Source organism: Bombina bombina, chromosome 3 (assembly GCF_027579735.1).
Source record: "Bombina bombina isolate aBomBom1 chromosome 3, aBomBom1.pri, whole genome shotgun sequence".
Lineage (NCBI taxonomy): Eukaryota > Metazoa > Chordata > Amphibia > Anura > Bombinatoridae > Bombina > Bombina bombina.
Genome location: NC_069501.1, coordinates 93324885 through 93352275, shown reverse-complemented (window position 1 = coordinate 93352275; position 27391 = coordinate 93324885). Strand labels below are relative to the sequence as shown.

At 38.3% G+C, this 27391-nt stretch overlaps 1 protein-coding gene across 1 annotated transcript in view; it reads right to left on the bottom strand.

Annotated features, from left to right (window-relative positions):
- The window catches only part of BRWD1 (bromodomain and WD repeat domain containing 1), a gene marked incomplete in the record, with an annotated part of 1309461 nt that extends 1285001 nt beyond the window's left edge, over positions 1-24460 (bottom strand). The window contains 2 exon segments of the mRNA XM_053705925.1: positions 18751-18809; positions 24221-24460. Coding sequence (XP_053561900.1) covers positions 18751-18809; positions 24221-24269 — 108 coding nt within the window.
- Positions 24461-27391: the final 2931 nt, after the last annotated feature.

Below are 27391 nucleotides of genomic sequence, written 5' to 3'. Positions count from 1 at the left end.
CAACTTAGCCATCTCATAAATGGAGATACTTTATATTTATGTTCAGCCGGGTAACCTTGAACCCAGATTAAGGAAGATTCAGAGGCCCAGATCGGATGACGCCCCATCATTAAGGGTAAAAAAAAAAAAAATGAGTCCTGGAACTCTGGTTTATTGTTTTCTTTTGTTATTCCAGTTAATAGATGCTAAAAAAAAAAAAAAACTTGAAATAGTTTTTATTGTCCTGTATGTTAATAGGTCTGATCGTTTTAGTTTTGTTTTAAGGTTAATAATTACACGTGACCCTACACCTGCTCACCATAGACATAACTGGTGTGACAGCCTCCGCAGATGCAAAACACCCATTATACAAAATGCCACTCAAACAACCAAACTTAATACTTTCAGGCTATTATTAACATACGGTCTGACTTTGTTGTTGACTGTGAACAGGGAATGAATTATAAATTCATACATGCTCGCTACAGCTACTATTAAACTTGAAATACCATTACACATTCAGAGGATGCACTGGTGGGTGGTACCTAGGTTTGAACACATTATTGCCATAGCATCTCGTTTTTCCCAAGTTTATAATATATGGAATAAGATATTATCCAACCATTTGAAATATGAAAACTCATTTTGGCTGCCTCTCAGATTAATTGCTAGACTTTTCTTAACAGAATACATATGGTATGTGCGCTATTGAGACTTAGATATAGCAAAGGGAATTGGAATCTATCTCAGGGTCTTTAAACTCATGATCTAGCATATATAGGCCGGATGTCACAGCAGTGTATCCCGCATTTGGCCACATTACAGTTTAACAAAAAAGGGTCGAACTCAGTTGACATTTGTTTCAGTATATGCATGGCTAATTGTACTCTGAATGTGTGGAAGAGGGCCATATGTGTAACACAGACTGTAATTATGGATAGTTTGAACTGTTTAGGCTTAGCTCAGATTTCACTACCTGTACATGTTTTTCTCAAATATGTGGTCACCATTTCCATTTTCAGCTGGTTGTGTCATAAACAATGCTGTTTTCTTCCCTCCCCATTCCCTCTTTTTTTTTTTATTCTTTTTTAATTTATTTATTCCTGGTTCAGCCTCGTACACCTACAACCCCAACTCACTAGACAAATATTTCACTTAAAATAATAACATGGAACGTGGGGGGGAATAAATTCCTCAATAAAACACAAGGCGGTTCTTGCTCACCTTAGGAGAATGGGAGCTGATATAGCACTACTGCAGGAAACCCATCTGACACTGAACACCCTAAATTACAAAGACAGGGTGGGGCATATGTCATTCTTTTCACACACTAGCAGATGTTTAGCCATTCTCTTTGGCAAAAGATTGTCGATTCAAATTACTCATACCCATACAGATTCGGAAGGGAGATTTTTGAAAATCCAAGCAAAAATTGACACTTGTGGTTATGTGTTTTGTAACATTTACATCCCCAATCACAGATTGATTGTTTTCTGGAGGGACCTAATACAAAAACTGAACCCACACATAGGATCAAGACTGATAATTGGAGATGACTTCAATATGGCCCCATAACATAAGTTAGATAGAATATGGCTAGATACTCAACCTATCAGAGATCCGAAAGTAAATTATAAAGCAAGATATGAAATCAAAATATTTGTCATGTGCGACATCCAGAGGGTAAAGATTATACGTGCCTATCTAAAGCTAAACACACTATCTAGAATAGACTTATTCCTAATCTCCAATACCCTAACCACACAAATACGACGCTGTAAGAAAGACGATATTTTACTGTCTGACCACGCTCCTGTCGAGTTGGTTTTAGAATCTTGTGGGCCACGTCCTAACAGAAACAATCTTAGATTCCCAACATATTTGGCCTCTTCAGAAGCATTTATAAAATACCTCACTCAAAGCTGGACCGATTACACTGACAATATAGCCCACTTGGAAAATACTCAACTATTCTGGGAAGCAGCAAAAACAGTATTAACAGGATCCATAATATCCTATATTTCTAAAATTAAAGTCAAAACTCAACTTAGGTATAAGGACTTGCAAAAACAATTGGACAGGCTTACCAGACATATTATACGACTAAAACGTGCAACACATACGAGACATACTTAGGCATTAAGCTGCATAGAGATCCACATAAAATATATAACCTGAATGTGTGACAAATGCAAGAGCCTTATCTCACAATTACAAACTGGATTAATCTCCCTCTGGGACTATCGAGTCAAATTAACTTAGTCAAAATGACTATATTACCAAAGATTCTCTACCCATTGCTCATGCTTCCGTTCCTCATGACTAAGAGACCTGACACACCTATCCCGATCTATAAAGACTTTCATATGGTGGGGGAAAAAGCCTCGTATAGCAGAGTAGAAACTGCAACTTCCCTTCCTCAGCCGAGGTCTTGCCTTCCCAAACTTAAAACTTTACAACTGGGTGGCATTGGCCAAACTGGTCACTGACTGGCAACTTAACCCCTCTCACTTCTGCGACGCAAAACTTGAAGAAGCAATTATAACACCTTTGGCATCAGCCTATCTGCCATATGCGAAAGCAAAAGATATACCACCCCTAATTGCTAATAATGCTCTATATAGAGATCCTCTACGGGCCTGGCGAATGATCAATAAGTACTTGGGAGCCACCCTTCCCTTAAATAAATATATACCCCTAGTTGGAAACATTGAATTTCCAGTGGGAAATGACTGCAAACCGTTCCATACGTGGAAAGGCCTTGGGATTAGAGTAGTGGGAGACGTGATAGATCCATTACAACACACGATAAGATCTTTTCAGGAACTGGAAAATAAATGTAATATCCCCAACAGATACTTCTATGCATACCTACAGGTGAGACACTATGTGTCGAATCTTCAAACATCCAATCCAGAATTCTGGAACAAATCACCCTTTGCCGCTTCTCAGTCCCTGTTTCAACTGGGGAATTTCTCACTGTCTGTCAACAATTGCCTTTCATTATCCCTTTAAGGCAAGATCTCCTCCCCTAACACATTCCTATTTAGTCACCTCTTTTCCCAGAAATCATTGCTTGATTATTGAATGTGGAATAGGAGACCACTTCCAGTCTCTCTATCTCTCTACATTAAGAAGCCTAATAATAACCTGACATTTAGTGAGACTATAACTTTTAATTGTATATTTCCTATAACATATACGGTCTTCTGACTAATGTATTTTTACTCCTAACAAAGTTGGAGTTTACTTGTAATCCAAATCATCAGCTGCGTGAATCTGCAGCACTCTGTAACTCTAACCGGAACGGACTGACAGGCAGTGGGTGACGTCATCACCGCTCTCACTGCGCACCACGCCGGAGTCGAAGGCTCTCTGTTCACTCTGATCGCTGCTCACCCGCTCTCTCACTGAACGCACTAGAACTCTTAGCTTCTAGTAACTCAGCTAACCTCTGTATCTTCACGGTCAGCTTTTGAATCAGGTATGTGCACCAACGAACACTTTGTTAGCATGCTAGGACAAAACTAAATACGTAATGCATTACTGAAATCTCAATCTACTCTGTGGAACTGTAATTTCCTTTCAAGATTCACATTAACCAATCTCAGATCACTATAAGGATTATACTAAGATCTTCTCTTTATGTTTTCTATAAAGTATGTATCTATTCCTCAATAACTCAATTTATTTTTGTATGAGTTATTGTTTTGCATTGCACTAACCACCAATGTTGATAAGTCAATACTGTTCATTTATTACATTTGATAAGTAATCATTTTTTTCTATAAACTCACAAATTTGAGTATTTCATTACTTCTGAGTGGCATAGAAGTGACAATTATCACGAATCTATAGAAAACTCTGTAATCATACAGGTTCCTAATACCTAAGTCATGGTATTATTGGAGATTATGATTGCATACATTTCAACACATCAAATCCTGAAACAATGTTGTTTAATCTAAAACTGCTTACTTCACAGAATAATCAAGCCTGTAAAATAAATAAAAAAAATTTTGTAGATTCTGATATTATAGGCCATTATGGATCCCATAGAAATGGCAAACCAAGTCACCACCTTAAATCAAAAGGTGGAAATTTTGGCTCAAGGATTAACTGAATTAAAAAATGAGAACAGCAGTCTAAAACAAATTATAAATGAATTAGTGACCCAAAAAGCTAACGAGACACCCGAACCACAGGTTAATTCCCCAACACCTTTCGCTGGAGACCGCACGAAATTTCGTGAATATAAGAACGCTTGCTTACTTCTATTCACTTTGAAACCTCGTACCTACCATACTGAAAAGATCAAAGTTTTTACTGCTATATCCTACCTAACTGGGGAACCAAGAGTTTGGGCTGACAGATTCCTAGAGGCAGAGGATCCAATTCTGAATTCCCTAGAGAACTTCTTCCAGACAATGGCCATCCTTTATGATGACATAAACAAACAACAAACTGCCGAACATAGACTAAGAACCCTTAAACAGGGAAAAAGACCAGTGGAAGATAATATAGCGGATTTTCAGCTATGGGCCACGGATTCAGAGTGGAACACAGTCAGTTTGAAGAACCAGTTTTGTATAGGACTATCTGAATACTTAAAGGATGAACTGTCTAGGGTAGAGTTCCCTGACAGTTTAGATGCTTTGATTAAATTATGCATCTCCATGGATAGGAGGTATCGTGAAAGGAAGACTGAAAAGCATTCATATGAAACAACACCTAAAAGATCATTCCATACTTTTCAAGAAAAAACCTACACGAATCCTATACCAATGGAGATAGGTACCATTCGTGGACCTTTATCCCAGGAAGAAAAAGAAAGGAGAAGATCAGCAAATCTTTGCTTATATTGTGCAAACAAAGATCACGATGTTGCCACCTGTCCTATCCTAACTCGTCAGAAGAAGGGTAAGTGTACTTATAATTGTGCTTGTGAAAAACAAAAACACCCTTCACACTTATCCCTAACATTGTCTTTACAGTGGGACAATCAACAACTTCAGAACGAAGCCATTATTGATTCCGGTGCTGATGGTATATTTCTGCAGAAAACCTCTCCTGTTTTTGTAAGGGTAATTGATGGTACCCAGATCTTAAAGGGTCCCATCACTCACCACACAATACCATTGTTAACCATCTCACCAGATGGTCACAAAGAATATCTAACATACGATATTATACCAAGTTCAATACACCCCATAGTTCTTGGCTTACCATGGCTACAAAAACATAACCCATCCATAGATTGGTCCCAAAATAAGGTTACCTTCACCTCACAATTTTGTTTAGAGACATGTTATCCATATGTAAATATTGGACACATAGACTCTGCAATACCACATGAATATTATGAATTTAATGATGTCTTTAACTTAAAAAATGCCGAATCACTACCACCTCATAGACATTTTGATTGTCCGATTGACACCAAACCTGGGGTAGAAATACCGTCAGGAAAAATTTTCCCATTGTCGCAAAAAGAATTGAATCATCTAAAAGATTATTTAGATGAAAACCTAAGAAAAGGTTTTATTTCTCCATCATCCTCACCTGTAGCTTCTGCAATCTTCTTTGTCACTAACAAAGATGGCACTCTCAGACCCATAATAGATTACCGCGCACTAAACTCAGTAACCATAAAAAATAGATACCCATTACCACTCATCCCGGAAATAATTGAACGTCTCACTGGAGCAACCATATTCACTAAACTAGATCTAAAAGGTGCATACAATTTAATAAGAATGAGATCCGGTGATGAGTGGAAAACGGCATTTAAAACAAGATACGGCTTATTTCAATACAACGTTATGCCTTTTGGTCTAACGAATGCTCCTGCCACATTCCAGTTCTTTATAAATGAAATCTTCAAAGAATTAATGGATGTGTGCGTAATTGTATATTTGGATGATATACTTGTTTATTCAAAATCTATAGAAGAACATAGGAAACATGTAAGATGGGTTCTTTCAACATTACGTGATCATCAGTTATACGCCAAGTTGGAAAAATGCCAATTCCACAAAGATACTATTAAATTTTTGGGATATATAATTTCTCCCAAAGGTATAGAGATGGATCAGGAAAAGGTCACAGCCATAATCAATTGGCAAACACCCACTACCTTGAAATCCCTTCAACGATTTCTAGGATTTTCAAATTTTTACAGAAAATTCATAAATCATTATTCAACCATTGTTCAGCCCTTAACCCGACTAACAGGAAAACAAAAATTCGTTTGGGATACCAAGGCAGAACATGCCTTTAGCACTTTGAAGGAGAAATTCACAACAGCTCCTATCTTAAGTTTACCCAATCCAGACTTGCCATACACTTTACAGGTAGATGCTTCCAATGTTGTAATTGGAGCTATTCTCTTACAACCTGGAAACCCAAGATAATCATCTCCATCCTATCGCCTATTTTTCTCGAAGACTAACACCTGCCGAGACAAACTATTCTATAGGCGATAAGGAGTTTCTTGCGATGAAATCAGCAATGGAGCATTGGCGACATCTCTTGGAGGGAACCACAATCCCATTCCAGGTTTATACAGATCATAAAAATCTTCAATATTTGAAGAAAAAACAGAATTTATGCTTACCTGATAAATTACTTTCTCCAACGGTGTGTCCGGTCCACGGCGTCATCCTTACTTGTGGGATATTCTCTTCCCCAACAGGAAATGGCAAAGAGTCCCAGCAAAGCTGGTCACATGATCCCTCCTAGGCTCCGCCCACCCCAGTCATTCGACCGACGGACAGGAGGAAATATATATAGGAGAAACCATATGATACCGTGGTGACTGTAGTTAGAGAAAATAATTCATCAGACCTGATTAAAAAACCAGGGCGGGCTGTGGACCGGACACACCGTTGGAGAAAGTAATTTATCAGGTAAGCATAAATTCTGTTTTCTCCAACATTGGTGTGTCCGGTCCACGGCGTCATCCTTACTTGTGGGAACCAATACCAAAGCTTTAGGACACGGATGAAGGGAGGGAGCAAATCAGGTCACCTAAATGGAAGGCACCACGGCTTGCAAAACCTTTCTCCCAAAAATAGCCTCCGAAGAAGCAAAAGTATCAAATTTGTAAAATTTGGCAAAAGTGTGCAGTGAAGACCAAGTCGCTGCCTTACATATCTGGTCAACAGAAGCCTCGTTCTTGAAGGCCCATGTGGAAGCCACAGCCCTAGTGGAGTGAGCTGTGATTCTTTCAGGAGGCTGCCGTCCGGCAGTCTCATAAGCCAATCGGATGATGCTTTTAAGCCAAAAGGAAAGAGAGGTAGAAGTCGCTTTTTGACCTCTCCTTTTACCAGAATAAACAACAAACAAGGAAGATGTTTGTCTGAAATCTTTAGTAGCCTCTAAATAGAATTTTAGAGCACGGACTACGTCCAAATTGTGTAACAAACGTTCCTTCTTTGAAACTGGATTCGGACACAAAGAAGGTACAACTATCTCCTGGTTAATATTTTTGTTGGAAACAACTTTCGGAAGAAAACCAGGCTTAGTACGCAAAACCACCTTATCTGCATGGAACACCAGATAGGGCGGAGAACACTGCAGAGCAGATAACTCTGAAACTCTTCTAGCAGAAGAAATTGCAACCAAAAACAAAACTTTCCAAGATAATAACTTAATATCTACGGAATGTAAGGGTTCAAACGGAACCCCTTGAAGAACTGAAAGAACTAGATTTAGACTCCAGGGAGGAGTCAAAGGTCTGTAAACAGGCTTGATCCTAACCAGAGCCTGAACAAATGCTTGAACATCTGGCACAGCTGCCAGTCTTTTGTGAAGTAAAACAGATAAAGCAGAGATCTGTCCCTTCAGAGAACTTGCAGATAATCCTTTCTCCAAACCTTCTTGTAGAAAGGATAGAATCTTAGGAATTTTTATCTTGTTCCATGGGAATCCTTTAGATTCACACCAACAGATATATTTTTTCCATATTTTATGGTAAATTTTTCTAGTTACAGGCTTTCTAGCCTGAATCAGAGTATCTATTACAGAATCTGAAAACCCACGCTTTGATAAAATCAAGCGTTCAATCTCCAAGCCGTCAGTTGGAGGGAAACCAGATTCGGATGTTCGAATGGACCCTGAACAAGAAGGTCCTGTCTCAAAGGTAGCTTCCATGGTGGAGCCGATGACATATTCACCAGGTCTGCATACCAAGTCCTGCGTGGCCACGCAGGAGCTATCAAGATCACCGAGGCCCTCTCCTGATTGATCCTGGCTACCAGCCTGGGGATGAGAGGAAACGGTGGGAATACATAAGCTAGGTTGAAGGTCCAAGGTGCTACTAGTGCATCTACTAGGGTCGCCTTGGGATCCCTGGATCTGGACCCGTAGCAAGGAACCTTGAAGTTCTGACGAGACGCCATCAGATCCATGTCTGGAATGCCCCATAATTGAGTTATTTGGGCAAAGATTTCCGGATGGAGTTCCCACTCCCCCGGATGGAATGTCTGACGACCCAGAAAATCCGCTTCCCAATTTTCCACTCCTGGGATGTGGATCGCAGACAAGTGGCAGGAGTGATCCTCCGCCCATTGAATTATCTTGGTCACTTCTTTCATCGCCAGGGAAGTCCTTGTTCCCCCCTGATGATTGATATATGCAACGGTCGTCATGTTGTCTGACTGAAACCTTATGAATTTGGCCTTTGCTAGTTGAGGCCAAGCTCTGAGAGCATTGAATATCGCTCTCAGTTCCAGAATGTTTATCGGGAGAAGAGACTCTTCCAGAGACCATAGACCCTGAGCTTTCAGGGATTCCCAGACCGCGCCCCAGCCCACTAGGCTGGCATCGGTCGTGACAATGACCCACTCTGGTCTGCGGAAGCTCATTCCCTGTGACAGATTGTCCAGGGTCAGCCACCAACGGAGTGAATCTCTGGTCTGTATAATCCCCATTCCACTGTCTGAGCATGCACAGTTGTAATGGTCTTAGATGAATTCGTGCAAAAGGAACTATGTCCATTGTTGCAACCATCAATCCTATTACTTCCATGCACTGCGCTATGGAAGGACGAGGAACAGAATTAAGTACTTGACAAGAGCTTAGAAGTTTTGATTTTCTGACCTCTGTCATAAAAATCCTCATTTCTAAGGAATCTATTATTGTTCCCAAGAAGGGAACTCTTGTTGACGGGGACAGAGAACTTTTTTCTTTGTTCACCTTCCATCCGTGAGATCTGAGAAAGGCTAGGACGATGTCCGTATGAGCCTTTGCTTTTGACAGGGACGACGCTTGAATCAGGATGTCGTCCAAGTAAGGTACTACTGCAATGCCCCTTGGTCTTAGAACCGCTAGAAGGGACCCTAGTACCTTTGTGAAAATCCTTGGAGCAGTGGCTAATCCAAATGGAAGTGCCACAAACTGGTAATGCTTGTCCAGAAAAGCGAACCTTAGGAACTGATGATGTTCCTTGTGGATAGGAATATGTAGGTACGCATCCTTTAAATCCACGGTAGTCATAAATTGATTTTCCTGGATAGTAGGTAGGATCGTTCGAATAGTTTCCATTTTGAACGATGGTACCCTGAGAAATTTGTTTAGGATCTTTAGATCCAAAATTGGTCTGAATGTTCCCTCTTTTTTGGGAACTATGAACAGATTGGAATAAAATCCCATTCCTTGTTCTCTTATTGGAACTGGATGTATCACTCCCATCTTTAACAGGTCTTCTACACAATGTAAGAATGCCTGTCTCTTTATTTGGTTTGAAGATAATTGAGACCTGTGGAACCTTCCCCTTGGGGGTAGTTCCTTGAATTCCAGGAGATAACCTTGAGAAACTATTTCTAGCGCCCAAGGATCCTGAACATCTCTTGCCCAAGCCTGAGCAAAGAGAGAAAGTCTGCCCCCCACTAGATCCGGTCCCGGATCGGGGGCTATCCCTTCATGCTGTTTTGGTAGCAGTGGTAGGCTTCTTGGCCTGCTTACCCTTGTTCCAGCCTTGCATTGGTTTCCAGGCTGGTTTGGGTTGTGAAGTATTACCCTCTTGCTTAGAGGATACAGAATTAGAGACTGGTCCGTTTCTGCGAAAGGGACGAAAATTAGGCTTATTATTAGCCTTAAAAGACCTATCCTGTGGGAGGGCGTGGCCCTTTCCCCCAGTGATGTCTGAAATAATCTCTTTCAAATCAGGTCCAAATAATGTTTTACCTTTGAAAGGAATGTTAAGCAATTTTGTCTTGGAAGACACATCCGCTGACCAAGACTTTAGTCAAAGCACTCTGCGCGCCACGACAGCAAACCCTGAATTTTTCGCCGCTAATCTAGCTAATTGCAAAGCGGCATCTAAAACAAAAGAGTTAGCCAATTTAAGTGCTTGAACTCTGTCCATAACCTCCTCATACGAAGATTCTTTACTGAGCGATTTTTCTAGTTCCTCGAACCAGAAACACGCTGCCGTAGTGACAGGAACAATGCATGAAATTGGTTGTAGAAGGTAACCTTGCTGTACAAAAATCTTTTTAAGCAAACCCTCTAATTTCTTATCCATAGGATCTTTGAAAGCACAACTATCTTCGATAGGAATAGTAGTGCGTTTGTTTAGAGTAGAAACCGCCCCCTCGACCTTGGGGACTGTCTGCCATAAGTCCTTTCTGGGGTCGACTATAGGAAATAATTTCTTAAATATAGGGGGGGAACAAAAGGTATGCCGGGCCTTTCCCACTCTTTATTTACTATGTCCGCCACCCGCTTGGGTATAGGAAAAGCGTCGGGGGGCACCGGAACCTCTAGGAACTTGTCCATCTTACATAATTTCTCTGGAATGACCAAATTGTCACAATCATCCAGAGTAGATAACACCTCCTTAAGCAGTGCGCGGAGATGTTCTAATTTAAATTTAAATGTCACAACATCAGGTTCAGCTTGATGAGAAATTTTTCCTGAATCTGAAATTTCTCCATCAGACAAAACCTCCCTCATGGCCCCTTGAGATTGGTGTGAGGGTATGTCAGAACAGTTATCATCAGCGTCCTCTTGCTCTTCAGTGTTTAAAACAGAGCAATCACACTTTCTCTGATAAGTAGGCATTTTGGATAAAAGATTTGCTATGGAGTTATCCATTACAGCCATTAATTGTTGCATGGTAATAAGTATTGGCGCACTAGATGTACTAGGGGCCTCCTGTGTGGGCATAACTGGTGTAGACACAGTAGGGGATGATGTAGTATCATGTTTACTCCCCTCATTTGAGGAATCATCTTGGGCAATATCATTATCTGTTGCATTACTGTCCTTACTTTGTTTGGACACTATGGCACAATTATCACATAAATTTAAATGGGGAGACACATTGGCTTTCATACATATAGAACATAGCTTATCTGATGGTACTGACATGTTAAACAGGCTTAAACTTGTCAACAAAGCACAAAAAACGTTTTAAAATAAAACCGTTACTGTCACTTTAAATTTCAAACTGAAAACACTTTATTACTGAATATGTGAAAAAGTATGAAGGAATTGTTCAAAATTCACCAAAATTTCACCACAGTGTCTTAAAGCATTAAAAGTATTGCACACCAAATTTCAGAGCTTTAACCCTTAAATTAACGGAACCGGAGCCGTTTTTACATTTAACCCCTATACAGTCCCAGAATGAGGCTCTGTCTATAACTAGAAAGGCCCCCATCTGAAAAAGGTGTCCAACACAGTGCCTGCCGTTTTTCTAAACGTTCCCCAAGATTATAATACCAATAATTAGTTAGAATCTGCATAATATGCCTAGTAAAGCAATTGTTTTAGCCCAGAAAAATGTCTACCAGTTTTTAAGCCCTTTTTGAAGCCCTTTATTCTTTTATGTTTAACTAAGAAAATGGCTTACCGGTCCCCATGAGGGGAAATGACAGCCTTCCAGCATTACATGGTCTTGTTAGAAATATGGCTAGTCATACCTTAAGCAGAAAAGACTGCTAACTGTTTCCCCCAACTGAAGTTACTTCATCTCAACAGTCCTGTGTGGAAACAGCAATCGATTTTAGTTACTGTCTGCTAAAATCATCTTCCTCTTACAAACAGAAATCTTCATCCTTTTCTGTTTCAGAGTAAATAGTACATACCAGCACTATTTTAAAATAACAAACACTTGATAGAAGAATAAAACTACATTTAAACACCAAAAAACTCTTAACCATCTCCGTGGAGATGTTGCCTGTGCAACGGCAAAGAGAATGACTGGGGTGGGGGGAGCCTAGGAGGGATCATGTGACCAGCTTTGCTGGGACTCTTTGCCATTTCCTGTTGGGGAAGAGAATATCCCACAAGTAAGGATGACGCCGTGGACCGGACACACCAATGTTGGAGAAATAAAACTCTCTCTTCAAGACAGGTTCGGTGGGCACTGTTTCTGGATAGGTTTAATTTTTTACTTACCCACATACCAGGTACAAAGAATGTAACAGCAGACGCTTTGTCCCGCTCATTTGATTCAACTGCAGACACTCAAACTACAGCCTATATTATTCCACCTACTAAAATCATTGCTGCAGCAGTCTTAGAGACATCTGACTTATACCAAGCACAACATTTGGATCCTGACATTCCACCAATTTGTACCCCTGATTCTGAATCTGGTTTATATTTGAATGATGGTTTGATATATGTTCCATCATCTCTAAGGAACCAGATCATTCAACAACATCACGATACCCCTTTAGCCGGACATCCAGGCATAGGTAAAACTACCGACCTTATCAGTAGAGAATACTGGTGGCCACAAATGAAAGCCGACATCCACACTTATATAATGAATTGTCAAATATGCGCAAAGAAAAAGAAGGAACATCATAAACCTTACGGACTTTTATTGCCTTTACCCATACCCATAAAGCCTTGGGATATGATAGCAATTGATTTTATTGTAGACTTACCCATCTCCAATGGTCACAATACCATAATGGTTGTAGTAGACCATTTAACTAAATTGGCTCATTTCATTCCATTAAAGAGAACACCAACTGCTTACACAACTGCAAAAGTCTTCCATAGTCATATTGTTAAATTACATGGTTTACCAGCCTCCATAGTATCAGATCGTGGATGTCAATTCACCTCCAAATTTTGGAAATATTTATGCAAGACCTTGCAGATCTCATTACAACTCACAACAGCTTTCCATCCTCAGTCAAATGGTCTAACGGAACGATTAAACCAGACTCTCGAACAATATTTGAGATGTTTTATATCATCTCAACAAGACGATTGGTATGATTACATACCTAGCGCTGAATTCGCCTATAATAATTCAGTCAACTCATCATCCAAAATCTCCCCATTTTTTGCTACTTATGGTTTTCATCCACGTACTTATCCTAACTCACTAACATGTTCTCAATCTCCATCAGTCTCCAATTACACTGAAACTTTGAAAAATGTCATGGAATCATTACATGAACATCTTGTTACTGCTAAAGAAACTCAGAAGAAATATTTTGACAAGAAACGATTACCATCACCAAAATACAAACCTCAAGATATGGTATGGTTATCTACAAGGAACCTCAAGTTACCGGTTCCGAGTAAAAAACTGGCGGATCAGTATATTGGTCCATTCCCGATTCTCAAGATAATCAATGAGAATGCGGTGACATTAAAATTACCTCCCACTATGAGAATTCACCCTTCGTTCCATGTTTCATTGCTGAAACCGTTCATTGGTACTGTGATTCCTTCTACTGATATCCATACCATCCCAGATCCTCTAGATTATGAAGTTGATCAGATCCTGGACTCTAGAATTCGTAGGAGGAAGCTTGAGTACCTCGTACATTGGAAGGATTATGGTGATGATGAGAACTCCTGGGTCCTTTTACGTGACTTAAATGCTCCTGATTTGTTGAGGGAGTTTCATGTTCGTTATCCCTGTAAGCCTGGTCCTCAGGTTGCTGGGAGGGGCTCTTGAATGGGGGGGATCTGTCAACAATTGCCTTTCATTATCCCTTTAAGGCAAGATCTCCACCCCTAACACATTCCTATTTAGTCACCTCTTTTCCCAGAAATCATTGCTTGATTATTGAATGTGGAATAGGAGACCACTTCCAGTCTCTCTATCTCTCTACATTAAGAAGCCTAATAATAACCTGACATTTAGTGAGACTATAACTTTTAATTGTATATTTCCTATAACATATACGGTCTTCTGACTAATGTATTTTTACTCCTAACAAAGTTGGAGTTTACTTGTAATCCAAATCATCAGCTGCGTGAATCTGCAGCACTCTGTAACTCTAACCGGAACGGACTGACAGGCAGTGGGTGACGTCATCACCGCTCTCACTGCGCACCACGCCGGAGTCGAAGGCTCTCTGTTCACTCTGATCGCTTCTCACCCGCTCTCTCACTGAACGCACTAGAACTCTTAGCTTCTAGTAACTCAGCTAACCTCTGTATCTTCACGGTCAGCTTTTGAATCAGGTATGTGCACCAACGAACACTTTGTTAGCATGCTAGGACAAAACTAAATACGTAATGCATTACTGAAATCTCAATCTACTCTGTGGAACTGTAATTTCCTTTCAAGATTCACATTAACCAATCTCAGATCACTATAAGGATTATACTAAGATCTTCTCTTTATGTTTTCTATAAAGTATGTATCTATTCCTCAATAACTCAATTTATTTTTGTATGAGTTATTGTTTTGCATTGCACTAACCACCAATGTTGATAAGTCAATACTGTTCATTTATTACATTTGATAAGTAATCATTTTTTTCTATAAACTCACAAATTTGAGTATTTCATTACTTCTGAGTGGCATAGAAGTGACAATTATCACGAATCTATAGAAAACTCTGTAATCATACAGGTTCCTAATACCTAAGTCATGGTATTATTGGAGATTATGATTGCATACATTTCAACACATCAAATCCTGAAACAATGTTGTTTAATCTAAAACTGCTTACTTCACAGATACTTCACACTGTCAGATTTCTACAAACAGTTACTAAAACAAAGAGATTACATTACAAACAGGAGTTGTGACGGGGCTAAATAGGGAAGCTCCATCATTAGTAAACATACAAGATATAAAACATAGCTTAGAGATCACCAAAACGGCGACATTGGCAGTTTCCCTTAGAGAGGCACAAATTAGAATGATACACAAAGACTACATCACGCCACACAGACTGTCAAAGTGGAAACCGCAGCATCCTGACTCATGTGTTAAATGCAGTAGTAAATCCCCTTCACTTCAGCACTATTTTTACTCATGTCCGTTAGTAAGACAATTTTGTGGGCATTGTCAATATTGGATAAAACTACATTGGATATTGAGATACAGTTTGACATAAACTAGATATACCTATTCAAATGGGACGACAAACATACAAAAAAAAAAAAGTCACAGATCACTCCCCCTGTGTACACTATTAGCGAGACACTGCATTCTTGACAGATGGATCTTTAGACAACCACCAACTATAGCACAATTTAAACGCCTCTTAATGAAACAGCTTTTCATAGAGCAACACAATGTCAAACTAAACACGAAACACAGGCTCCAGACTTTTTTTAATAAAGTGTCAACCTCTAATAAATTACACTAGCACCAGCCCTACAACAACGTATTCTTAAACCTTTTGACCATCTTGAGGTGATGCTTTTAGCAACCCTGAATGGGGAATGGCAGGTTCTGACTGAACCAATGGAGAACCGACCCGAGGCAAATTTCTCAGAGGAAATGTTATTCTAATTCCCCCTAGCCTGTATCTTACAGGACATCACAAACCAAGAGGCTGATGCATTCTCTTTTTCACTCTCCCCCACTTCACCCTTTTTTTTCCTTCCCCTCGCCCATACCCCTCTTTCCCAGGTTCTACTGTTAGTTATTAAATGTTTTAGTGTTTAATAAGTGTGAACTATGTTAAGTAAAAGTAATCGCAGAAAACCAAGTTGCACTTATGACAAATTTATTTCATGAACGCACAGACAACTCAGACTTGATAACAAAAGTTACGTCAGATTTCAATATATGACACTGTAAAGGTATTTCTGAATGATACATTACAATAGCTCTACCTGATGAAATGATTATTCTATGTACAACTGACGGTCTACGCACCGAAATTCTTTGATTCTGTAATTAGTTTGTTGTGTGATTGTTTTTTTTAAATTCCTTTTTATTGGCAGAGACAAAGCAAACAAAATAAAAAAAACAGGCACTCATTGATACGTTTTACACACAGCAAAGTCCAGCAGCACCGAATGTTTCAATCATAAAATAAACTTTATTTTTTATCTTAGGGTCACGCAATATACGTTTCAGGTCACAAGCACTTAATCATGTATGCTTTTTCACAATGAATCTTCATTTAAATAGCTGTCGTAGCTCCTCCTAGTAAGTGGAGCTTCACATTTCTTATCGCCATCTAGTAGTCAAAATTAATATACAATTGTACACATAAATTAACCATGTACGTACCAAAGTTAAAACCGTATACTAAAAACACTTGCAGCAAAACTATAGACAATATAAAATCAGCAGGATTTTTTTTTATGTAGAAGATTCAAAAACAATCATTAACACTGAAATGCTTAACTATAAGAAAACCAAGAAATCTATCTTTATTCATCCCTGTAGATTGAATAGAAATCAGAGTATAGATCCAACACGCCTCCCTTCTTTTTAAACAGGAGTTCCCCATCACCACCTCTTCTGAATTTTTTTTTTTTTTTAATGTGATCAATGACTTGAAAGCGTAATTGACTTAAGTGCTGAACTTCCATTTCTACGTTTTTGTGAACCTCATTGATAAATTCCAAACGAACATAAAAGAAAAAAAAAAAAGAAAAAAAAAAAATTTAACAAAAATTCTGCTGCTGCTCTCTTGAAGAAAAAAAAAATAAAAAAAAAATAAAAATCTATTGAAACTCTTGGAAATGATTGAGTTAAATACAACTAAAACCAGAGATAAATTTTCCTATTCTGGATAAATCTCTGTGTGGTAAAGAGCCCCTGTATGCTAGGTAATGAATTGCATTTGTCTGTAGGAGTTTGAACCAAATCCTACATTTTTTATGCAACCTGAAATCAGGTGTAGCAATAGTTACACTTTATATAAAATATTTAAAATCATATTTTGGTTAGAGATTTCACAACTCTTTCAGAAGACACATAGCTACTTACAGAATCCCCACAACTGACTGCTTCATTCTACTACATCATTTAGAATTTTATTATAATCTTATGGTAAAGAATCTCACTATCTTTATATACACACACTTTAAATAATCCCCTTCTATGAACCATATTTTGAATTGAATGCCCTTTTCATGCAACTGGCCCCAAAATTCATTATACAGAAAGAGTTGGCTATCTATAAAATATTAAAGTGATGGTAAATCCTAGTATTTTTGAAACGCTAGGATTTACCAGAGCTACAAATAAAAGGGGACTTTCAGTCATGAAGTATAAAATACTTCATGCTGAAAGTTCCTTAAAGGGACTGTCAACACCAGAATTTTTGTTGTTTTAAAAGTTAGATAATCCCTTTATTACCCATTCCCCAGTTTTGCATAACCAACACAGTTATAATAATACAAGTTTTACCTCTAATTACCTTGTATCTAAGCCTCCAGAACCCTTATTTCAGTTCTTTTCACAGACTTGCATTTTAGTCAATCAGCTGTCTCCATGGTAAATTCAGGTGCATGAGCTCAATGTTATCTATATTAAACACGTGAACTAATGCCCTCTAGTGGTGAAAAAACTATCAAAATGCATTTCAATTAGAGGCGGCCTTCATGGTCTAAGAAATTAGCATATGAACCTCCTAGGTTTAAGCTTTCAACTAAGAACACCAAGAGAACTAAGCAAAATTGGGGATAAAAGTAAATTGGAAAGTTGTTTAAAATTACATGCCCTATTTGAAACATGAGGTTTTTTTTGGACTTGATTGTCCCTTTAATTTGCCTAGAGCATATGCTGCACTGAGAGCCTCAGGCTGCCCACTGCAGAACGCTATATTCTCAATGAGGTGATGATAGCCAGTAGCGTGCTAGCCATACAGCATAATGCAAAAATGTCACCTCATTGAACAAAAAAAGCGTTATGCCGTGGGAGGCCTGAGGCGCTAAGGTGCAACAGGCAAATAAAGGAACTTTCAGTGTGAAGTATTTTCTACTTCATGGCTGAAATTCCCATTTATTTGTAGCACTGGTAGATCCTATTGTTTCAAAAACGCTAGGATTTACCATCACTGACATTCTTACTTATCTTTCATAGATTAAAAGGGCCATTATACACTCATTTTTTCTTTGCATAAATATTTTGTAGATGATCTATTTATAAAGCCCATAAAGTTTTTTGTTTTTTTAAAAATGTATAATTTTGCTTATTTTTAAAGAACATTGCTCTGATTTTCAGACTCCTAACCAAGCCCCAAAGTTTTATTTGAATACCGTCAGCTACCTTCTCCAACTTGCTCCTGTTTGTGTAAAGGGTCTTTTCATATGCAAAAGAAGGGGGAGGGGGGAGTGTCTTATTATCCACTTGCAGTGGGCTTTCCAGCTACCTTTTCAACAGAGCTAAACTGAGAGCTTCTAAGTAAGTTTTTAAACCATTTTATACTGGATTTTTATATCGGTATCTGTGCATCTTATTCTTTATAGTAGTGTCTATTACATGCAGTTATATGAAAATGAGTGTATACTGTCCCTTTAAGGAAAACATCTGCCAATGAATTTAGCATGAATATTTTTTATTTTACACAAGTCAAAAAAAGGACTCACCTCAGATGATCTCCGACAGGGTCCTTTTGAAAGAAAATGAGCAATTAAGAAATACAGCTCTAAAAATAAAAAAAAGACAAAAAAAAAAAATAAAAAAAAACAGTGAGGACGATGAAGGAAAAGAAAGTTTCAAAGTACAAATAATTACTTTACGGTAAGTCATTCAGAAACTGTACCAAAATACAGAAAATCAAAATACCCTCTACACACTGTGTGGCATGCCACATGTTTTACATATTGTTGCAGAAATCTACGAAAAAAAGTTTTTTTCCCCATTGCCTTCCCCTTTTGCATGAGCTGGTTTTGAGTTGCAGTGCTGCTCCACATCAGGCTGCACTGTGTAAGTTTTCCTTAACACAGTGCAGCCAGAGTAAAGCACTGTTTCATGATAACACATTGCAGCTGAGCTGGTGCTTTAGTGTAACTAATATTAACATTTCAAAATGACCGGCAGAAAAAAAAAAAAAAAAAAAAAAAGGTTCTGCCTCTGGGTATATGCTGTGAGGGCCTGCACAGTGGTATTAAAACACTTCACTTTCTCAGAGATTCAGCAGTGGCTTGTAGGAAACAAGTTAAATCTTCAGAAACAATACACACCACCACCACTTCTGTGAGCTTGAATATTGATGCATGGGCCTCAAAGAATATGTGTGTATGCCGCTGAAAAACTAACTAGAAGTATTTTTGCTAATACACCTATATTATAAAAATGCTTTTATTTTACTTTGAAATAAACATGTCAATTTTGACCTTTCTATCATTTTAACATAGTACAGTCTTCTTTTAGCATGCACTCAGCGCTCTAGCTACAATAAAACTGCCATATGGAGAAGATTTTAAACCGTTAGATGAAAGAAAAAGAAAAAACTTGAAGTGGGCGGCGGGTGTGTGTGGTATTAGAATGGCACGGCTAGATTTAAAAGTAAGTTACAACGCATCTACATTAGAAGTGATCAATTAAAGTCAATTTAAAATATCACTAACATTCAGGATCTGATTTTAAATAGGTGGAAAGTTTACCATCACTAACGTAGTTCAAAATTCTGAAAGCATCAACACTTTGCTGCAATTATTTTCAATAGCCAAACTCCAACTAATAGGGGAAGACAATCTGGACTAGACTTTTTTTTTGGAGTTCCTTATATGATCACTTCATTAATACTAAGGCTACTTAACGCATATGTGGCAGACTTTCAAACACTTTGAGATGATTATAATTCAAATGGATAGAAAGTTAAAAAATGAAATGTAGATAGGTGCATTTCAAATTGAAATAGTACCATTTTTGTAGAATATTTCGATTAGCAAAAATGCTTCTAAATAAAGTTAATACAGTACTGCTTTTCTGTGGGATACACACATATGATCTGAGGGTCCGTGCACTAGTATTAATACTCCACTCATTCTCAGAGGGTCAAGAGTAGCTTGTATGACAAAAATTACATATTCAGAAGAAATACACACCACAGCAACCTCTCTGAGCATTCCTAGTGTTTAAATACTGGTGCACGGCCTTCACAGTATATGTGCATAGGCCGCTGAAAAACAGCAATAACGTTTACTAGAAGCATTTTTGCTAATGGAAGTATTTTTGCAAAAATGCTTATATTTCACATTGAAAAGCACATTTCATTTCTTTACCTTTTTCTCCCTTTAAAATTTTATGTCTTTTTAAATTTGGAATTTTGTGGGGTTTCAATTAGACGTGAATTCAGAGGTTTTGGATACCTCTGAAGACGGCCCTTAGTGATGGTCGGCGATTTCTGGAGCTGTATTTCAACTTGTGAAATAGCAACACACTAAAAAGTGTACAAAGCCAAAATGTAGCGAGTTGCTGTTTCACAAATATAACATTGGCTTCGAAAATAGCCAACAGGCATGAAGGGCCGCAAGCTAAGGTACCTGAAATCTCTGAATGCAAACATCTAGTTTGAATGTCTTAATGAGAACATTAACATTGACAAGAACTATGTTAAAAAAGTTTTTTGCATTTTGTGGGTTTTCCCCCCATATTCCTAGACATAAGATACATAACTATTTGTTGGGACACCTAAATTATGTTAGCTATACAATAGGAAAATTGGGTTCTCTTATACTCAGGGTAAACAGGAGATCATTAAATTATAATAAATTTGCACAGCGCCTCAAAATTCTTTAACACTTAAATACAATTAACTTTTATATTAATAAGGATTGTCAAACTGAATAGATCAAATTTCAGCTAAAAGCGTTTTAAAAATAAAAAAAATCATTCTGTTGAAATCAACTACCCAAGCACACGAAAATGTGTTTCGTTATTACATATGGAGAAAAACGCATCAAATAAAAGTGTTTCATTGTCTGAGCAGAAAGGGGCTACAGGAGGCAAAATACTATTGTGCAGTACTGGCAACCAAGATGTGAAATACCTGATGCTTCTAACTGGCAACCAATGGGTTCAATTGTGTTTCAAAACGATCTGTTACAGGATTTGCATTACAGCAAGCCTGCTTGTGTGTGTTACTTGAAACTAAAGTGTTAAAGTTCTACTTCTGTGAATAAAGGAGTTATACCACTCATAATAATAAAAAAATATAAATAATAACTCTGCCTTCAAATGCATCATCTCCAGAATGGATGTCGGCATCCTCACAAAACTTCATTAATGCTTTGGTGTGCTCATCTAAAGAGAATTGGAAAATAGCCAGCAGCGACAGTGCTTTCTTACAAAGGGGTTAAAGGGACATTAAACTACTGGTTACCACTACAGTAAAATTGTTACTATGCTATACTTTCCCTTTTGTGCCTACATCTCTCTACAAAGCCATTATCGTATTTGAACCCTTTACAAGTACTTGTTAGTGAAGTTTCGCCATCTTGGAATTTAAGTATTCTTGTATCCTGTGACAGACATGATACACATTCACAGAACAGTGATATTGTCGTCTTATTGACAAGCTGCAGCATGCACAATACAAAGCAGGAGGTTTTCATTTTTGCAGAGGTAGCATTTCTCTATATTACTACTAAGGGATTTTTGTTAAATTTGTTTTGTTATTTTTAAACTGTAAAAAAAAAAAAATGCACACATTTAACTTCTACTTTCTATTGAGCGAGCTAACACACAGTGCATAGGACAGCTGTCAAAAAGCTGGTAACATTTGTGATCGGGAAAGTGCACTGCTTCTGTCACAGGCTGCAACAATACGCGCATACAAACATGGTAGCACCCAGTATAAAGATGCAGAACTGGCTTCTGTAATGGGTAAAAATAAGAACTGCTTTAAATAGCTGCAGGTACCAGAGGAAATGCAAAAGCATGGTGAGTATTAAACATGGTACTTTATAGGAACTCTGCAGCTTTGTGCTCCTTTAAAGTCCTGTAGCAACCGCTGTGCTGAGCTATTAATACATAGTCTGTGTCTTAACTAACAGTGACAATGCTTTGCAGCTTCCTAACGTGACTAACTATATGTTTAAAGGGACACTGAACTCAAATTTTTTCTTTCGTGATTCAGATAGAACATGCAATTTAAGCAACTTTTTAAATTTACTCCTATTATCATTTTTTATTCGTTCTCTTGCCATCTTTATTTGAAAAAGGCATCTAAGTTTTGGGTTTTTTTGTTCAGTACTCTGGACAGCACTTTATTGGTGGATGAATTTATTCACCAATCAGCAAAAACAATCCAGGGTGTTCAACAAAAATGGGCCGGCATCTAAACTTACATTCTTGCATTTCAAATAAAGATACCAAGAGAATGAAGAAAATTTGATAATAGGAGTAAATTAGAAAGTTACTTAAAATGTCATGCTCTATCTGAATTACGAAAGAAAAAAATGTGGGTTCAGTGTCCCTTTAAGTCATTTGTAGAGCAAGCATTAGTGCAATAAAATCTTCTTACACATTAGTGCATTTTATTTTAACACTAGTATGACCTTTTAATTTAATTTTTTTACTTGTTTATTAAATAATTTACGTCAAATTTAGACAGTTGTGATGTTACATACACTTTGTTCCTAGCTTGTGGTAATAATGCATGCTGTATATTTTTGTTAATGTGAAAAATTAAAATGAAATTCAGGAGGTATCTAATTTCGCAAAAAAAAAAAGGGGGGTAATTAAGCAAACTAATGTGGTGCTGATATTGGCGTTAGGCGCAGACCACATTAGGCACCTTGCAAGGGCTCCATCCACATTAGTTAAAGGGACATGAAACCCAAAATGTTTCTTTCATGATTCAGATAATGAACACAATTTTAAACAACTTTCCAATTTACTTCTATTATTTAATTTGCTTCCTTCTCTTGTTATATTTTGCTGAAAGGTTTATCAAAGAAAGCTCAGGAGCAGCAAAGAACCTAGGTTCTAGCTGCTGATTGGTGGCTGCATATATATGTACCGATTATCACTGGCTCAACCATGTGTTCATTTAGAAACCAGTAGTGCATTGCTGCTCCTTCAACAAAGCATTCCAGGAGAATGAAACCTATTTGATAACAGAAGTAAACTGGAAAGTTGTTTAAAATTGTATTCTCTGCCTAAATCATGAAAGAAAAAAAGTTGGGTTTTATGTCCCTTTAAAGCAGCTGTATGACAGACACAACTGAGTAGGCCTTTATTAAATTAAACATGGCCAGTCCCATCAGAGAGACTTCCTGGGCATACTAGATGGGTCCGTTCATCTCTAGGGGTACATAGTGCTGTGATCCTGTCCCTTCCAGAGGCACCTGTCAAAGCAGGGACACTCATCTCTGATCAGCAACTTTGAGGCAGAAAAAAGTAACAACTGTAGCAGTTGCCCAATATAAGCATCATAAAGTGCACTGGATAAACAAGGGACAATGGTATTTGCTGCCAGATTTTTTTAATTAAATAAAAATTGCAGTGGAATTGACTTGGCCACCAATAACAAACCATGTTCATGTCTTGTTCTATCCTTATTTTTCACTTTCAAACTTTTAAATGTATTCACTTTGAAACTCTGCAAAGAGCTGATAATAAAATATGTATTTTTAATTAAAAAAATATATTAATTTGATGTATGACAGAAAAATATACTAAATTCACGGAGTCTGTATATATAGGAGCCACAGAGATATTTAGGAGCCTCACAGAATCCTGCAGACCCAGCCATACTATTTTTAGGAGGGGGGAGGAATATTTTTTATTATTCTTTTATCCTTACCAGACAGACTTTTAAACTTCAATGCACACAAATTTCTGAGGTATATGTGTGTGATTTTTATTTGAAGTGCTAGTACATGACACAAGTTTATGGGTTACTGTGTATGTCACTACACCATAAACTTTTCAGCACAACTACATATTTGTGACAGCAACCGGCAAAATAAACACGAGTGTAAATGCTGCTGCTCCTGCCTTACACTCCATCTGGAAGCCCCCAGTGCTGGGGCTGCCCACTAGTACCACTCACTTTATATGAGCATTGCCTGAACTACTTGATGGGAATACACAGTGGCCAATTACCTGATTCAACCTGTGGCATAAAGCGGCTAGAGCTCTGCGGCTCCACCATGATTGCAGCACCTCTCCAGCCTGCAAAGCAGTCAGTGAACAAATGTGTCCTCCGAGCCACAGCACGGCCCTCATACAAAACTCACGTGCTCCACCTCTTCCGCCACTAATGCCCTATCACTTCCTCAAATCTGTATACTTCCGAGCGAGGCACAGCTTACTCGCCTTTTAATCTATCATAAAAATACAATGGCAAAGTTAGATACGTTAATTCGTCTAATAATCCATAATAAGTATAAAATAGCAGAACGATTTAGAATAGATCGAATTTTAATTATCCGTTCATCCTGCATCTTTTTATATTTTCATCATGGCCGTCTTCTTCCTCACATTGCTGTAAATTCTTGATTGACACAATGGCAACTAATGGCAGTACATGGGTCTGTCTATAGGTGGTTTGACAAGAGAGCTGCTAATCACGGTGCCTGCAGTTACAGCTAGTAATACACAGAAAGATTGCAAATCACCAAGATGCTTTTGTGCTTCTTTAGTGTTGCAGATAAATCTCAACGCTACAGTCCTACCTACTGCACCTCTGTTCCATCTAACTTTGGATTTTTAAAATATATCAGTCATCCTATGAAACATATTTGTTCCCTGGCAGTAACTGAGTATTACTGAAGCATTATTAGTTGTTTAAATTCAATCTGTGTTAACCTTTTTATTATTACATTCTGCTAACCTTACTTTTTGTATGTAGAGGGACAGTGAAGTCAGATATATGTTGTGCTACACATTGCTTCACTATAAAGTGTGTTTGATACAAGGCTGCTTTAGCCTTTGTTCAATACAGATAACTGCATTGTATACAGTTATGTGCAGAGTTTACTGGGGCACTAATTTGTAGGTATACTCTGGGCTTTGTAAAGCTGCAGGTGTGTGCACATGTCAGTCTCAGCAATATATATATATATATATATATATATATATATATCTGCAGCTAGTGGGCAGCTAACTAAAGTTTTAGTATTTATGTCCCCTTTAAAAGAAAATTTAACACAGTTTCTTTTGTGGAAAATGGTGTTTGTCCCATGGTCCATAGGAGGCCACAAAGCTAATTCTTTAACCTACAAAAGCTGCAAATAGCTGTTATTAGTCTGTTTGCAGCACTTTGATAACATTCATTTCTTGTTTGTTTGTTTTTTGGCTTCTCTAAGGAGAGAAGAGGTGTTGAATGTCCCTTTAAGTGCTGCAAGTCAGTAGCTCCATATCAGCCCTTCTCACACACACAGAGCTCCCTGTCTCCCACATAATCTGTAGAATGTAAGGGACAGTTGTCATCCTCTGCATTCCTTCCATGTTGCAAAGGGTAACAGCAAAGTGTGCTCCTTTGCAGAGAAGTTTTCTAGGCAACATGTATGTCACCAGGCTCAGGGCCGTCTTTAATATTGATTGGACCCTGGGCAAAAATTTTCTTGGGCCCCCACCCCATGCAATTTTGCTCTCCACCCCAACATCCCAAAAAACAACTAAATCAATTTTTTTTATTATTATTAGCCCAGCGGTGGATCATCCACTGCTGGGCTAATCATTTAAAAAAAAAAATGCAATATGTGAAACTGGACCTAAGCAGTACTAATAAGTAAATAAATATATAAATTCCTCCACTGTGGATTCATTTAATATTCTTTTGAATGTGATTCTGGTGTGAGGTTAGCTGGTTAAAGAGATTTAGGGCAGCCAACAGGAGCACAGCAAGGTAAAGGAGGAAGCATGGAGGTGCAGACAAATATAATTTTACTGACTGGAACAGCAGAACTACTATGGGAAGCTGTAAAATCTGAGACAGAGAGAAAATAAAAACAATAAAAATAAACCTTACATTAATGTGTGAAGTATCAGCATGACGCTATACATCAGCCACACCAGCACATGTTGCTTCTTTTCTAGGAACAAGTTCCCTCTCACCCTGAACTAGACAATGCTGCATGGGGAGGGGCGTGTGTGCATTCACTTATTCTTCCCACTGACACCTTTTTACAAAGCACTATTCCCCTAACAAACTTCAGTTAGTTGATCTTAGGGCCACAGCAGAAAGAGCAGGGCTAAGGGGACCAGTAGACTGGATGCTGTCTGTCCAAGGCTGCATGGATACAGTGTGAGATGAGTCACACAGCCTCAAGACTGAACTGAGCAGTGTATGCAGCTGCACAGATGCTCAAATCCTCATGTGCCTGCCGCTCCAGCTTTCTGCTGCATGCGCCTACAGTCAGTCCTACCCAGAAACAATGCCTACCACCAGAGCAGTTACCTGGTAACAGTGGTAACCCCAGTAGGACCTTTTCTGATGCAGTGGGAAATGGCTGGATGCCGAGTTAGGGCTTTGCATTCAGTGCTGCACAGTGCACATCTAAAACAGCACAGTTTTTTAAAAAAATATAAGCAGAGTACTTTTGACTATGACAGTATTAGGACTGAATGTGTGTGTTCCCTATGTCACATCAGCAGTCTGGTATGAACCATAAAAAACTGGGCCCAGGGCAGCTGCCCCTTTTGCCCTGTGTTAAAGACGGTCCTGACCAGGCTGTGAGGACAGGGTAAATATCGGGAATGAGGAGAAAGCAAAGGTCCCTCCTCATCCCTGACACCCTGTTCTCAGAGCCCTGTGACAGCCTCACACTATAAATGATTATATCTTATGGAATCAGATATTTGAGGATAAATCCTTATATGTTGTGCATATTATCTAATGGTGATTTAATTCTAAGTGCGTAATACGCAGCTATAGATTATTATAGGTACATTATTTCATGCTCCAATATATAGCTGTTTAAATAGAGATTTCAGTCTGAGTGCAAATTATGCAGCCTTAGAATATTTTGTAGGCATATTCTATCCATGCCCCAATATTACACAGCCGCATAAATAGCTACTTTATTAGACCCTCTTTCTTCCAATTGGATGATATACAACGTGATTTAATTGGTATTCTGCAACTATGTTGCTAAAGGATAATTATATCCTTTTTAACCCTGTGAGTGGGTACTATGTTAAACACTTGTACTCTAATATAGTGTTACATAGCTATGATAGTCTGTGATTATGCTATTACAGGTAGCCCTCAGTTTACGCCGGGGTTAGGTTCCAGAAGGAATGGTTGTAAATTGAAACCGTTGTAAATTG